This window comes from Benincasa hispida, chromosome 9 (genome assembly GCF_027475165.1).
Source record: "Benincasa hispida cultivar pf3 chromosome 9, pf3_genome.v1.1, whole genome shotgun sequence".
Classification (NCBI taxonomy): Eukaryota; Viridiplantae; Streptophyta; class Magnoliopsida; order Cucurbitales; family Cucurbitaceae; genus Benincasa; species Benincasa hispida.
This window is the reverse complement of record NC_143486.1, coordinates 85,125,801-85,139,130: the sequence shown is the minus strand read 5'-3', so window position 1 is coordinate 85,139,130 and position 13,330 is coordinate 85,125,801. Positions and strand designations below refer to the sequence as shown.

Sequence of the window (13,330 nt, the reverse complement as noted above, 5' to 3'; positions counted from 1 at the left end):
ATCTATTATAGTCCATTTAGGTTATTACTTAAACATGATCCACCTATATGTCTCTACATACATGTTTAAGTTTCATAAAATAACCTTGGATCTTAGTTTATTAGTTTCAATTAATGCGGTCTAATTGTCAAATAAAATACCTCTGATTTTATTAGATAAATAATTTGTTTAACAAAACTACAAACCACGAGATACACTAGATTTAGGACATCAATCCTAACAACTGAGGGACTACAAGCTAGTGTATGGAGCTAAGAATTTGATCCTGATAGGATACACCGACTCTGATTTCTAAACTGACAAGGATTCTAGGAAATCCACGTCAGGATCAGTATTTACCCTGAACGAAGGAGCTGTAATATGGCATAGCATCAAGTAAGGATGCATTGTAGATTCCACTATGGAAGCTGAGTATGTAGCTGTTTGTGAAGTAGCAAAGGAAGTAGTTTGGCGTTTCTAGGCGATTTAGAAGTGGTTCGATATGGACTTGTCCATCACCTTATACTGTGACAACAGTAGGGCAGTAGCTAACTTTAAAGAACCTTGCAGTCACAAATGAGGAAAGTATATTGAGAGGAAGTATCATCTCATATGGGAGATTATGCAATGAGAAGATGTGATCATCATAAAGATCACCTAGGAGCACAACATTGTTGATCCATTTACGAAGGCTCTCTCGGCTAAAGTGTTCAAGGGTCATCTAGAGAATATAAGTCTACAAGACATGTACATTTTATAATCTAGGACAAGTGAGAGATGTGTAATGAGTATATGATGTCTTAGTTTAGTATTTATTTGCCAGAATCCCACCCTTTGGATTTTGATATCATGTACAACCCACTGGCTAGAGTTTTTGTTCAAGTGGGAGTTTGTAGGGTTTTATGCCCTAAAACTCATAGATGGTAAGTGTTATTAATTGATCATCATCAATAAAGAGTTATAGATGTTAATTCAATAAATGTTATTGTGTTGTTTTTTTTTTTTTTTTTTAATAACCCTAAATCCAATAAAACAACATCCAAGGTTGCCCTATAAGTCTTGAACTATATGTAGAGACATATAGGGATCAATGTTCAAAATACAACCTAAAGGGTTTATAGTATAGGGATAGGGTTGGGTATGTTATCCTGGTAACACTATAAATACGGACCACTTTGTATTTGATACAAACACTATGTCCAACACGTTCGTGTAGGTGACATGTGAGTGGGGGTATCCCATGTAATGAGTTTACATAAGACTAGACCGCAAAATAGTAACCACTAGATGCGAGTGGAGGCTTCAAGATCGTTGGAGGAATCGTTTGTTGGAATATTGAGAGGATCGTTCTAGGAGCTTGGGAATCTACAAAGGTAAGAATGATTTTTTCCTTTCTCTAAAGCATGTTATTTCACATGTTTATTCTACACATATTATGTTTTAGTACACTGATCTTGTTTATGTAAAATTTGATTAGTAGAATGCAAGACGTTCACACGCCTCCGCTTAGGATTCAAATCCCATCATATATAATATAACATTAATACTCCAAAACAAATTAATGAAGATTCAAATTAAATCAACGAATAGTAACAAGTGCATGAATGTTGATTTACTGATAAATTTTGTATAATGAGTGGTAAATTTGATATGTCAATTCTATAACTGACTAGTCTGCTAAATATAAAGTATACCAGTTGATTGATAGTTAACTAATACACTAAACATAAAGTATATCTAGGGGTGTTCAAATAACCCAAACCTGAACAATCCGGACTACCCAACCCAAATTATAAGGGTTGGGTTAGTATTTTGGTAGAGTTGGGTTGAATCTTTTCTACTTTTTTTAGTTGGGTTGGGTCTAGAGTTGAATAAAAAAAATTGGGCTGACTCAACCCAACCTGAATTATATATATATATTTCTTTTAGAATTGGTGATTTTGTGAATTCTTTATATTTTTCTTTTAAGAACGTTTCTTTTTTTATAAAGTTTGTAAGAGATATTATAGACATTTAGTATGTATGACTTTAGCTTTATGAAATTAGTTATTAGTTGGAGACCATGTTTGAATCATTTAGGTTGCCAACTGGACCAATCCGATCCATATACGCCCCTAAGTATATCAAATAAGCATATACACGATGAAACCACCAAAAATAGTAAAATTGGAATAATAAAAAATTGAATTTTTTTTTTTTGTTATATTTATTTTAAATGATAAAACTGTTGAAAATATTTTCAAATATAACCAAATAGATAGACAAATAGATTCAAAAGTTTACTCATTTTCCTATATTTAAAAACAACCCTTTCAAAAACCATTACTGAATTTACAATATATATAGATATATATGTACATTTGTTATTTCGCAACTACGCCTTTTATAATCACGTTGACCAACTGCAAGTGCATGAGATTCCGCGTGGTGAGGAAGATGGAGAAGGGAAGAACAAGATTGCATCTCGTTGACTACAGTTCTTGTTCTGTAATTCTCTTCAAACTCACCAATGGCGTCTCGGAGCTCTCTTCCAGTCCGGACATTGACGATCTCTCTCAGCTTTCTGCTTCTCTTTCACTATGTCCACTGTTTCAACTTCTTCGGCATTCGTCCAGTGGATTTCAAGAAGGTCAATTCAAAACTTCTGATGGATTCATTAGATTTACGTTTGTTTATTGGATTAGAGTTCGAAATATAGCGAAGTATGTTGTAAAGGGTGTTTTTATAATGATTAAGGTTTTATGCCGCCGAGGTGTTTGAGAAATTGTCTGAGAATATGTACCGATTCTTCTTTTTTTTTTTTTTTTTTTTTTTTTTTTTTGCAGGGGGATGACTTGAAAGTGAAGGTGAAAGGATTAACTTCTACAAAGACCCAGTTGCCGGTTTCGTATTACTCACTTCCGTTTTGTCGTCCCGAAAAGATTGAGGACGATGCGGAGAATCTCGGAGAAATTTTACTTGGTGATCGAAGTCAAAACTCCCCTTATGTGGTAGCTTTTATATCCATTCTTAAGATTATACAGAGTCCTTCTAGTTTTGATGTATTTTTTATGTTTGTATTGTCATTATCAATCACAAAAAGGTTCCATAGAAAATGATAGCAAAGAGCTTATTCAATTATTAAAATCTGTGGCGTTTTCAAGTTTATGGCGTTGTGTTTGCAGGCCAAAATGTTGGAGCATCGGCTGTGCAACATAATATGCCGGATTGAACTTGACAGCGAAGGAGCTGAAAAGTTGAAAAAGAAGATTGAGGATGAGTATATGGTTCAAATGTATGAAAGTCCTTCACCTAGCCAGATTAGACTCTTGGGTATTATGCATTTTTTTAATGAGTTTGCCATGCATTTGATAGGATTCTTGATAACCTCCCTTTGGTTCATCCGATTAGAATATTTGAACATGAGTCTCCCCTTGCTTATCAACTTGGATTTCATATGGGGCTTAAAGGGTATTATTCTGAGGCAAGTTTTCTCATTTTGTATTGATGAACTTGCAGTGGTTGTATGATATTTGAAAATGCTCACGTTTGTTTCTCTATGCTCAGGAACAAGCTGAAAAATACTTCATCTACAACCACTTGTTATTTACCATCAAGTATTATCATGATTTACGAGCAAATTCTACTAGAATTGTGGGATTTGAGGTTAAGCCATTCAGGTTTTCCCCTTTTCTCCCTCTCTTCCATCCCCCATTTGATTAAGTTCAAATCTTCTTATCACCGCTCTGGTGCTTAGCCAAACCTTACGTACTGCCATCCATGCTTTGCAGTAGAGTTCTTATATGTTTATGATTTTACATGACTTCTTCTCTATAACTTTTGGATGCCAAGCAGTATCAAACATGAGTATAATGGGAAATGGAAAGAAAGGAATACCCGTCTATCAACTTGTGACCCAATCTCAAAAGTTACGGTTATTAACTCCGATGGTCCTCAAGTGGTTGAGGAAGGCAAGGAAATCATTTTTACTTATGACATTGAGTACCAGGTATGTCTTAATAGTTAATTAGAACTGTATGATTGCATTTTATATCCAAATATTCTTCAGTTGTTAGTTGTTACCAGAGCATGAGTATTATCCCAATTATGATTTTTTTTTTTTTTGGGTGCTTATTTCCTTGCATTTTGTTTCTTTGCTGCTGTATCGCTTATTGTCAAATACCATCAGGTCAATCACATAGTTATTTGCTTTTCACCAATAACATGTATTATTCTTCCTAAATTGAAGGAGAGTGAGGTCGATTGGCCAGCAAGATGGGACGCCTATCTTGCCACAAGGGATGACCAGATGCACTGGTTCTCTATACTGAATGGTTTAGAGTCTATTCTTGTGATCTCTGGCATACTGGCAGTAATTGTGTGGCGGATTCACCGTGATATTTTTAACTACAACGATCTTGAGACCCAAGATAGAGCCCAAAAAGCGACAGGTTGGAAACTCATCCACGGGGATGTTTTCAGGCCACCATGTAATTCAGATCTCCTTTGCGTCCATGTTGGCACTGGAGTTCAGATTCTTGGAATGATTCTTGGCACTATGCTTTTGGCCATCCTGGGACTCCTCTCCCCTTGTAGTAAGGGCGATCTTATTACAACCATGCTCTTGCTTTGGATCTTCATGAGCCTCTGTGCTGGTTACGTGTCTGCCCGTCTTTACAAGATGTTTAACGGTTCAGATTGGAAGAAAATTGCCTTTAAGACAGCCTTCACATTCCCTTCTGTCATCTATATAATCTTTTCCCTGTTAAATGCTCTCTTATGGGCTCAAAAATCATCTGTAGAAGTGCCATCTTGGGCAATGTTTGTTCTGCTCCTTCTATGGATTGGAATCTCTGCCCCGCTTGTCTTTGTGGGAAGTTATGTTGGATTCAAGAAGGAAGCAATTGAAAAACCTGTGAAGACCAACTCACTCCACAGGCAAATCCCACGTCAGTCCTGGTACATGAATCCGATCCCTATTGTTTTGATCGGAGGGATACTCCCCTTTTCAACCGTCTTCGTCGAGTTGTCCTTCAGCCTTACTGCAACTTGGCTAAATCAGTTTTATTGGTTCTTTGGCTTCCACTTGCCGGTTTTTGTCATCCTCACTGTCACTTGTGCTGAAATATCCATCATGCTTTGTTATTTACAGTTATGCAGGGAGGATTATCGCTGGTGGTGGCGATCGTACATAACATCGGGCTCAGTTGCTATTTACCTCTTCCTTTACTCGATTTCGTACTTCTCCAAGTCCCTGGAGATCACAAAGCTTATTTCTGTGTTGTTGTACATAGGATACATGTTAGTTGCTTCATATGCATTCTTTGTGCTGACTGGTACCATTGGATTCTTTGCATGCTTTTGGTTCACAAGAGTCATCTATTCCAGTGTGAAATTTGATTAGCATGGTTTTTCTTCCTTATTGCTTTCTCTTTGATTTTCCTTTCATTGTGTACTAAACTTGAGAAGCTAAGGGTTTTTGTAGTTGAAAGATCCTGGTACTTAATGCTTTTGACATTCATATATTGTTTGAACTGTGAACGGTGAAACTTAATCACTAGCATTAGCAGGCCAGAGCCAAAAGGATGGGATGCTGGAAAAAATTTAATTAGTTAATAAATATTTAATAATTGAATAGAAAATGAATAACATAGATCCCGTAACGATTTGGTTTTTTAATTTTTGTTTTTTTGAAAATTACACTTAGACACTACTTCTTTTACCTCTATAAATTTCTTTCTTTGTTATCTACATTTTATCAATGGTTTAAAAAATAAAGTCAAAATTTAAAAACAAAAAAAATATATTTTTTAAGAATTTGGTTTTGGAATTTGGAATTTGGTTAAGAATTCAACCATTGTACTTGAAAAATATACATACCATGGTAAGAAATTGGGAGAAAATAAACCTAATTTTCAAAAACAAAAAATAAAAAGTAAAATGGTTATGAGAGGCCATAGGTATTCAAGTAATTTTTTTATATATTGAAATTTATGATTATTTATTTATTTTTCAAAATGACTAAATAACAGGGAAAAACTTTCACTTAAATATATACACACACGACAAATTAACGAATAGGATATTTAGAAATTGATTGTTTATACATAAGTTAATTACAATAGTATCAATATTATTAAAAAAAATTACTATAATATTACCATTATTAAGATTGTGTTTATTTAAAAAGTAAAATATGACCGTTGGAACCATGTAGCCCATTGAAGTTTTTTTTTAATTTGCATTTATATTTGGTATGGCTATTAATTTTCTATCCTAAATTTTTAATTTATCAAATTCTACCTTAAATTTTGATGTGATACAAACTATTTTTATTTTCCTTTCAAAATTCGGTGCCGTCTGTACATTGTATGGTCCGCCTGTTCACTAATCTTGTTTATTCATTTTACATAGAATAATTTTGAAATAGGAAAATTTTTATTGTTATTATAATGGATCTACATGCAAATTGCAATATTATAAAAAAGTCTTTTCCTAAAAAGACAAAAACGAAAACAAAAATAATTTTGGAAGAAATTGCCGCTAATTACCAATCTAGCTTAGAACTAATTTTATCTCTCATACGATTGTTATAAATTTTTTAATAACAATCTAGTTCCCGAGTTCCCGAATCAAAATGAATAACTTTTTTTCCTAAACATCAAAGTAAATTAGTTAATGTGAATAACTGAGAATATATATATATATATATTAAAATTTGGGATTTTTTTACCCGACAAGTTTTCAAAGTACTTACCCCTTTAGTAATCGAGTTGGATTCTCTGGAGATTATCAATATCCTAAACAAAGATAGTATAGATTTATCAGAAATGTTGAATGATGATGAGGATATTCTTTTCCTCACTCCTCAAACGAATGTTTTGAGATTTTCTTTTTGTAATAAGGCTCGTAACAAGATTGTTCTTGCCCTTGCAACAGTTTAAGCGGATATTTTTTTTTAGTGTCTCTTCTCTCAGGGGGTCAAAAAGAGTTTTTGTTTTGGTCATTTTTTGGATAAGATGTCGTCCGCTTTGTCAGCCGACTCAGCCTGTATTTAAGTTTTTCACCAACTTTTTAATATATTTTCTCTAAAAAAAAATTGGGTTTTTTTTACACGAAATTAAAGGGGGGCGTTTTAGTCAAAGCGAAGGTAAACAGAACGTAAAAAAGCCTTGAAATTGAGGATAAAAAGATAATTTGCTACCATTTCAAAGGACGTTGAAGGATGATGAAAGCGCAGACTCCAACTGTAACTACCATTTTCAGTGCTCTCTTCTTCTTCTTCTTCTTCATCAGCCAATTCCCGCCTGTTCTCTCCTTCACTCGATCACAATGCAAGGCTTGGCTTGTACAATCAATTCCCACCGATATGCCGCAGCTTCAGCTGGTTCAAGGCGTCCTCTCTACTCGTAAATCTAATACTCATTTTGCCATTTGCATTTCAAATTCATTTGATTATTTTGTTTTTTTTGCTCCAATCATCTCGGTTTAGATCCCTAGAAATTTTGACCTAATTCTTAGATTTGTTGGATTATCAGGAGATGTGTTCGTATGGTTAGCTGGGAACTCGACGCAGCGTTTGGATATTATTGCTCAGTATTGGGAATTACTAGTTGGTCCTAATGATTCCCGATCGGGGGACTATGGATACTCGATTGAGGATTTGAAGAAATTTGGGGCCAGTAAAGGTTATGATGTTTATTCAGCCATAGAGAAAGCTGCCGATCGCAATGTCAATGTCAGGTAGATTGAATGTGGGTTTGGTGTTGCTTTGATAATAATATAGGGTTGGGAAATAGAAATGGTTTAAATACAAATGATTATCTGCTCTGGAGTTTACCTTACATACTGTAGTATTAAATTATACTTGGTAGTTCAAAATATGCATATTTTACTCCTTGAAGATGATAAGATCAATATGTAAGTTTTAAGAGTTTTAATTGCTTATCTATTTGAATGATGAAACAATTTATGGTTATGATCTATAAGCAGACTTTTTCAAGAAGAAGATATGCTATCAGCAAATAATCATGTAATTGCTTATCTATTTGATGGTGGAAATTTCGGATCTGACCTATTTAAGTAAATAATTTTGAAATTCTTCATTATGTTTATTGATTTGAGAACTTTTCATTATGTAGGCTGGTATCTCACTCGGGAGTATATCCTAACTATGTAAAAGAACCAGCTGACTTAGCATCTGGAAGACCAAACGTGCAGAATGTAACTTTACTACTCGGTGATTGGTATGGGTCAGGCATAGTCCATTCCAAAGTTTGGATATCTGATGATAGGGATGTGTATATAGGGTCTGCAAACCAGGATTGGAAATCTCTTTCACAGGTAAGCTGATACTGAAAGCACTTTTTATATCAAGAATTTACCTTCAGCCACATTATTAGTTGATTAGGAGGCTTTGAAACAGGTAATGGAGCTTCAAATCTTTGATAGTGGTTTTTATTTATTGGTGAAAAGTATAATTCTGATTTCCCGGGCACCCTTTTCGAACATTGTCATTGAATTCTTTGGTTATATTTAGTATTGGTCACACACACACAACAGTGTTAATGAAATTGAGTCTTAAGCTTGATGCCACAATCACTTGATGGTTTTAGGTGAAGGAACTCGGAATATATCTTGCTGGCTGCCCAAGAATAGCAGCTCATGTGAAGGTCTACTTTGACAATCTATTGAAACTTGCATTTCTTAATCACACGGATTATACAAGAACAATATTTGACCACCAGTGGCAGACACATAGAAAAGTTCCTTGCTGGTCATATTTTATTGATCCTGAGTCTAGATGCAGGCAAGTCCAACAATTCTCGTTTTCCTTCATTTTTCAGAAGAATGTACTTTTGTGATTTATTCAATATTGGCAGTAGATTCCTTTTTTCTTCCTTTTTCTGAGTAGTTAGATGCAAGGAACTGAGGATTTTTTCTTCTGGCTCCTGAAGGAATGCATATATCAAGAGCCACTTATCAAAAACGTTGCATGGACCTTCTAATAATTGTAATCTATCATCAATGCATCTTAGGAGGTTGGAATCCTTAAAAAAAAACTTCCTTCCCAGGGAACAAATCAATTTAAGCCCTGGTGGTAGCCAATTTATGTAAAATGTATGTTGTCTTTCGAAAAAGGCCCCTGGTTGTATTTGTTACTCCCATAGTAAATGATCTATTTAATAAGGTTATGTTATTTTAGATGAGAAACACAGTGAAATCGGTTTGTGACTGGCAAATATGGAGAGAATAATATTGAAAATGAAAAAAATGGCAGTAAAATTTACAAATACAGGCCAATAAAATCCATTTCCCAAATCCCCATTCCCTATAGATATAGCGCAAAGAATTTTGAGCTTATATTAAATTTAGTTTCTTGAAATATATCAATGTTTAGCATGTGAGGATAAATATAGATATAGTTTGTTTTCCTGTAATCAACTTCACTTTTTTTTTCTTCCCTCAAGTTGGTTCAAATGTACATGGAGAAATTTAAGGATACTTGAAAACACAATTACAAATTAGACGTACCGATATGTTTGTATCACTGGTATTTAATTTGTTTTGCTTAAGTTAAACATTTTCTCTGCCACATTCCTCTTCGTGCAATCTAGGATATCCATTCATATGTGAAGTTTCCAATATGCTCACTGTTAACATTGTTTGGTACTGTTAACCATTTTGCAGGTCACCGCTTCCACCGTATATGAAGTTTCTCCATACATTAGGATATCCGTTTATTTCAGATCCTTACACACTCAAATTATCTATCCAGACTCCTGGGAGCAGCTTATCAACGTTGCTGCCTTACTCTTGCTATGTCTCTTTCGCCCCTCCAGAGGTATTTGGCAATATTGTCACCTTTTTGTGCTATTTCTCTTCTGGAATACGAAGTTTAAACTAAAGTAAGTACAATGCGTTAAGGGAAAAGGAACAAAACCTGAGTAAGGTGAGCCATGCTATAAAATATTAGCAAGTAATGTATTATAAATTCATTATTAAATTCATATGATATATGAAAAATTAAGAGATATAGTATTTAACCACGTACTAAATTGAACAATCCAATCAAATTAAACCTGATATAGATTTTGAGAAGTAGTGAAGTGAATTGATCGATATTACAAATTCTTTTTATGAAATATTAGTTTAACATACAACTTTGAACTTTAGGTGCGAACCCAATTTACTGTAGTTAACTATTATCATTTTGTTACGAATTACTTCGACTTCAGTTCAAGTAAAATATTGATCTTCTGGACTTCTGTCAGATTTTTATGTCAATTAGGCATCCTATAAACCCATACTTCCCTGCAAAATGGTTACCAGGATGAGGATGTAAGATACCTTTACATCCTTATATACCAGAAATTAAGACATATCCATAGACAAACGTGGAATTCAGACAAAGCCACAAAACCAACACCAACTAGAAGTGTTTAGAAGAAATTAATATAAAGAATTCGGTTTAGAGGAAAAGTGGAAATGCATATCACATGTTTGTGGCCTGTATGTGTATTCTGGGTGCCGTTTTTCTTGGTATCCATTGCTTGCTGTATAGGCCGAGAGATAATACTGTTTTTGAAAGGTGGTGATGCTCAGTTGTATCAATAGCTCCAGTGGGTGAACAACTAACAGGTCTCCATTTACATTTAGGGAGTGTTTGAACCCCAAACTTCAAGTGGGTAGAGTGGGCTGTTATAGTCAGCACACTCCATGTTTGGGGTTCTAATAATACTAGTTGGTGTTTTCAACTATTATAACCTGTAGTTAACTACAATATCACTATTTCAAATCTCTCTTTGCTAAGTGTTTACTATTTCCTACTCACCTTCTCTTTCCTTCTTTGTTATAGTATTTACTATTTCCTACCTAGACTAAGATAGTCTACACTCCAAACACAAACTATTATAACCCAAACCAAAATAATCATAATAGTATGCATTCCATATACAGACTATTATAACATATAAACTATTATAACCTACGAACTATAATAACTATTAATTATAATAATCAACTTAACACCCCAAACACCTTGTTAGTTTTAGATAGTGTACCTCATCCTCCACTTTAAAATCATTTGCAGTCCACAGCTATTATTTGGCAGGTACCAATCTGACGAACAGGCATGGTCAGATACAATTAAATCTGTGAGCAGTGGAGCAACTGTTAGGATTAGTACCATGGACTGGCTGGGTCAGTCTCAATTTACCACACCCACAATTTACTGGTCGTCCTTGTCTTCTGCAATATCAGAGGTAAATTTATCCGTGACTTTTCCTGATTGCTTCTGCGGTTAATGTTATAATGCACTCCCATTACTGTTATTAGAAAATGATGTAGAAAAAGGGCTCAAAGTGGTTAAATTACAAGGTTCTAAACTTTCATGTTTGTGTCTATTTGGTCTCTAAACTTTAAATTTGTTAACATATTTTTAAACATGCAATTTTGTGTAAATAGGTCAAAGACCTATTGGACAATTTTTAAAATTCATGGATCTATTAGACAAAAAATTAAAAGTGTAGAATTTTATTAGACAAATATTCAATTTTACATCTAATAGAGCCATTAATTTTTAAAAAGTTCAAATATGTTAGAGACCCATTAGACACAAGTTTGTTAGTTTCATATACTAATTTCAAATATGTTCTAGTTGAGAGAGTTATTAAATATTTTTTAAAGACAAGGACTTTAAATACAAAATTGTAAGTTTAGAGATCTTGTATATACTTTTTAAAGTTTAGAGACCTGTTAGACACAAATTTAAAAGCCAACGACTAAACTTGGAATTTATCGAGACTAGTTTTTAGGTTGTTGATCTTACAAAAACATTTAACAGACGGAAAGGTATGCAATAGTTGAGCATTCTTGAGACTAGTAATGTCAAGTATTAAAATTATGTGAGGCCGTTTGGTATTCACTGCATCCTAACCCCAACCATTTCTAAGTTTCAATACCGAGGTTTCTTGTACAATCTGGTAGAAAAGGGCTTTCATTCTAGATTTTAAATCTTGACAAATCCATTTATCATTACAGGTCGTCTTCTCAAAAAATGCAACTGTCAAGTTATTGGTATCATATTGGACACATTTTGTTGAGAGCACCGATCCATACCTCAAGTCTCTCCTCTACTCAAACATCCTCTGTAACTCTTCAAAATTCAATGATTGTTTTGGCAAAGTTGAGATCAAATACTATGTTGTTCCCGGTTATAATGAAACGGGACCGGCACTTTATCACAACGGAACGAGAACGAAAAATGCATATCCAAGTTTTACTAGAGTTCAGCATGGAAAGTTTGTAGTTAGTGATGTTAGAGCACACATAGGAACAAGCAATCTTGGATGGGATTACTTCTATGTAACTTCTGGTGTCAGCTTTGGAACATACAACCCAGCTATTGTTAAGCAGGTTCAAGAAGTGTTTGATGCTGACTGGAATTCTCCTTATACTGTTCCTGTTAAAACCATACAAGATGGCCCTACATTTTCCAGCTGATCTGCACTTGAATGAAGGTTTGGTGGAACTACAAATGAACAAGCTACAAAATCATGTGGTTTATTTAGTATAGCTCTTCACTAGCCTGTTAGTGTTATAGATTCAATTTAGATGTGTTGTGTTGAAAGGATGACATTCCATTGTGTGTTTTTGTAACTAAAATAGAGCTGAAAACACCTTTAGTTTGTCTAGAATTAAAAGTTATTCGAAACTAGTAAAAGTGAGTCTGTTTGGGCAAAGTGCTTACAATTTTTTTTTTTTTCACTTGAAAACATTTCTTTTAATACTTGAAAAGTTCCTTCCAAGCAGATAAGACTTCCAAAATAAGTGATCGAGTGGAGCCAATTGGCACTCTTTAGTTTGTTTTAGATGTAAGTTTTCTAGTTTGTCATATTAGAATTGAAAGCTTATTTATATGGGGGAAAAAGTTACCTACCGAACAAGAATAGTTTTGTACAAATTTGAAATAATTTTGGACTGACATGAGAAGATTTTTTATTATTTGAATTCTTAAAACAAAATACAATATTTTAACCAATTAAATTATGTTCAGATCGATAAATTATAACCACCAACGTGAATATAACTCAATTGGTTAAGATATCGTGTTATTGACCTATGTATTAGAGAGTTAGATCTCTACTTTACATGTTGAACTAAAAAAAAAAAAGAATAAAGAAAAGTTAGCACAATATATGTCATGTATGACAAACATTTCAAACATTTCGTTCCTATAGTACATCAACCCTAATGAATGGACAAATACTCATTTTCTTAGATCACTAGAAAAATTGAATCTATTCCTTCTCTTTTCTTCTGTTATCATAAATAGTAAGTAAATTTTGAAGCTATGGATTCTTTTAAAATG

The 13,330-nt window shown here is 33.9% G+C and overlaps 2 protein-coding genes across 2 annotated transcripts; both read left to right on the top strand.

Annotated features, from left to right (window-relative positions):
* The first annotated feature begins 2,344 nt into the window (after positions 1-2,344).
* Positions 2,345-5,449, top strand: LOC120085128 (transmembrane 9 superfamily member 9-like). The gene is made up of 7 exons (XM_039040991.2): positions 2,345-2,608; positions 2,805-2,969; positions 3,144-3,253; positions 3,334-3,442; positions 3,526-3,638; positions 3,814-3,967; positions 4,208-5,449. The coding sequence occupies exons 1-7, from the start codon at positions 2,489-2,491 to the stop codon at positions 5,360-5,362; spliced, it is 1,926 nt and encodes a 641-aa protein (XP_038896919.1). The 5' UTR covers positions 2,345-2,488; the 3' UTR covers positions 5,363-5,449.
* A 1,554-nt stretch (positions 5,450-7,003) lies between these two features.
* Positions 7,004-12,701, top strand: LOC120087354 (uncharacterized). Its single transcript, XM_039044344.2, has 7 exons — positions 7,004-7,367; positions 7,497-7,701; positions 8,100-8,301; positions 8,574-8,767; positions 9,649-9,802; positions 11,058-11,222; positions 12,001-12,701. Exons 1-7 carry the CDS (start codon positions 7,184-7,186, stop codon positions 12,460-12,462), a joined length of 1,566 nt encoding a protein of 521 aa, XP_038900272.1. The 5' UTR covers positions 7,004-7,183; the 3' UTR covers positions 12,463-12,701.
* The last annotated feature ends 629 nt before the right edge of the window (positions 12,702-13,330 follow it).

Coding starts and splice junctions, on each gene's coding strand:
- LOC120085128 (XM_039040991.2), top strand. CDS start 2,489: ATGGCGTCTCGGAGCTCTCTTCCAGTCCGGACATTGACGATCTCTCTC. Junction 3,254..3,333: donor GATGAGTATATGGTTCAAAT/GTATGAAAGTCC, acceptor TGCATTTGATAG/GATTCTTGATAACCTCCCTT. Junction 3,968..4,207: donor CTTATGACATTGAGTACCAG/GTATGTCTTAAT, acceptor CCTAAATTGAAG/GAGAGTGAGGTCGATTGGCC.
- LOC120087354 (XM_039044344.2), top strand. CDS start 7,184: ATGATGAAAGCGCAGACTCCAACTGTAACTACCATTTTCAGTGCTCTC. Junction 7,368..7,496: donor TCAAGGCGTCCTCTCTACTC/GTAAATCTAATA, acceptor TTGGATTATCAG/GAGATGTGTTCGTATGGTTA. Junction 9,803..11,057: donor TCTCTTTCGCCCCTCCAGAG/GTATTTGGCAAT, acceptor TGCAGTCCACAG/CTATTATTTGGCAGGTACCA.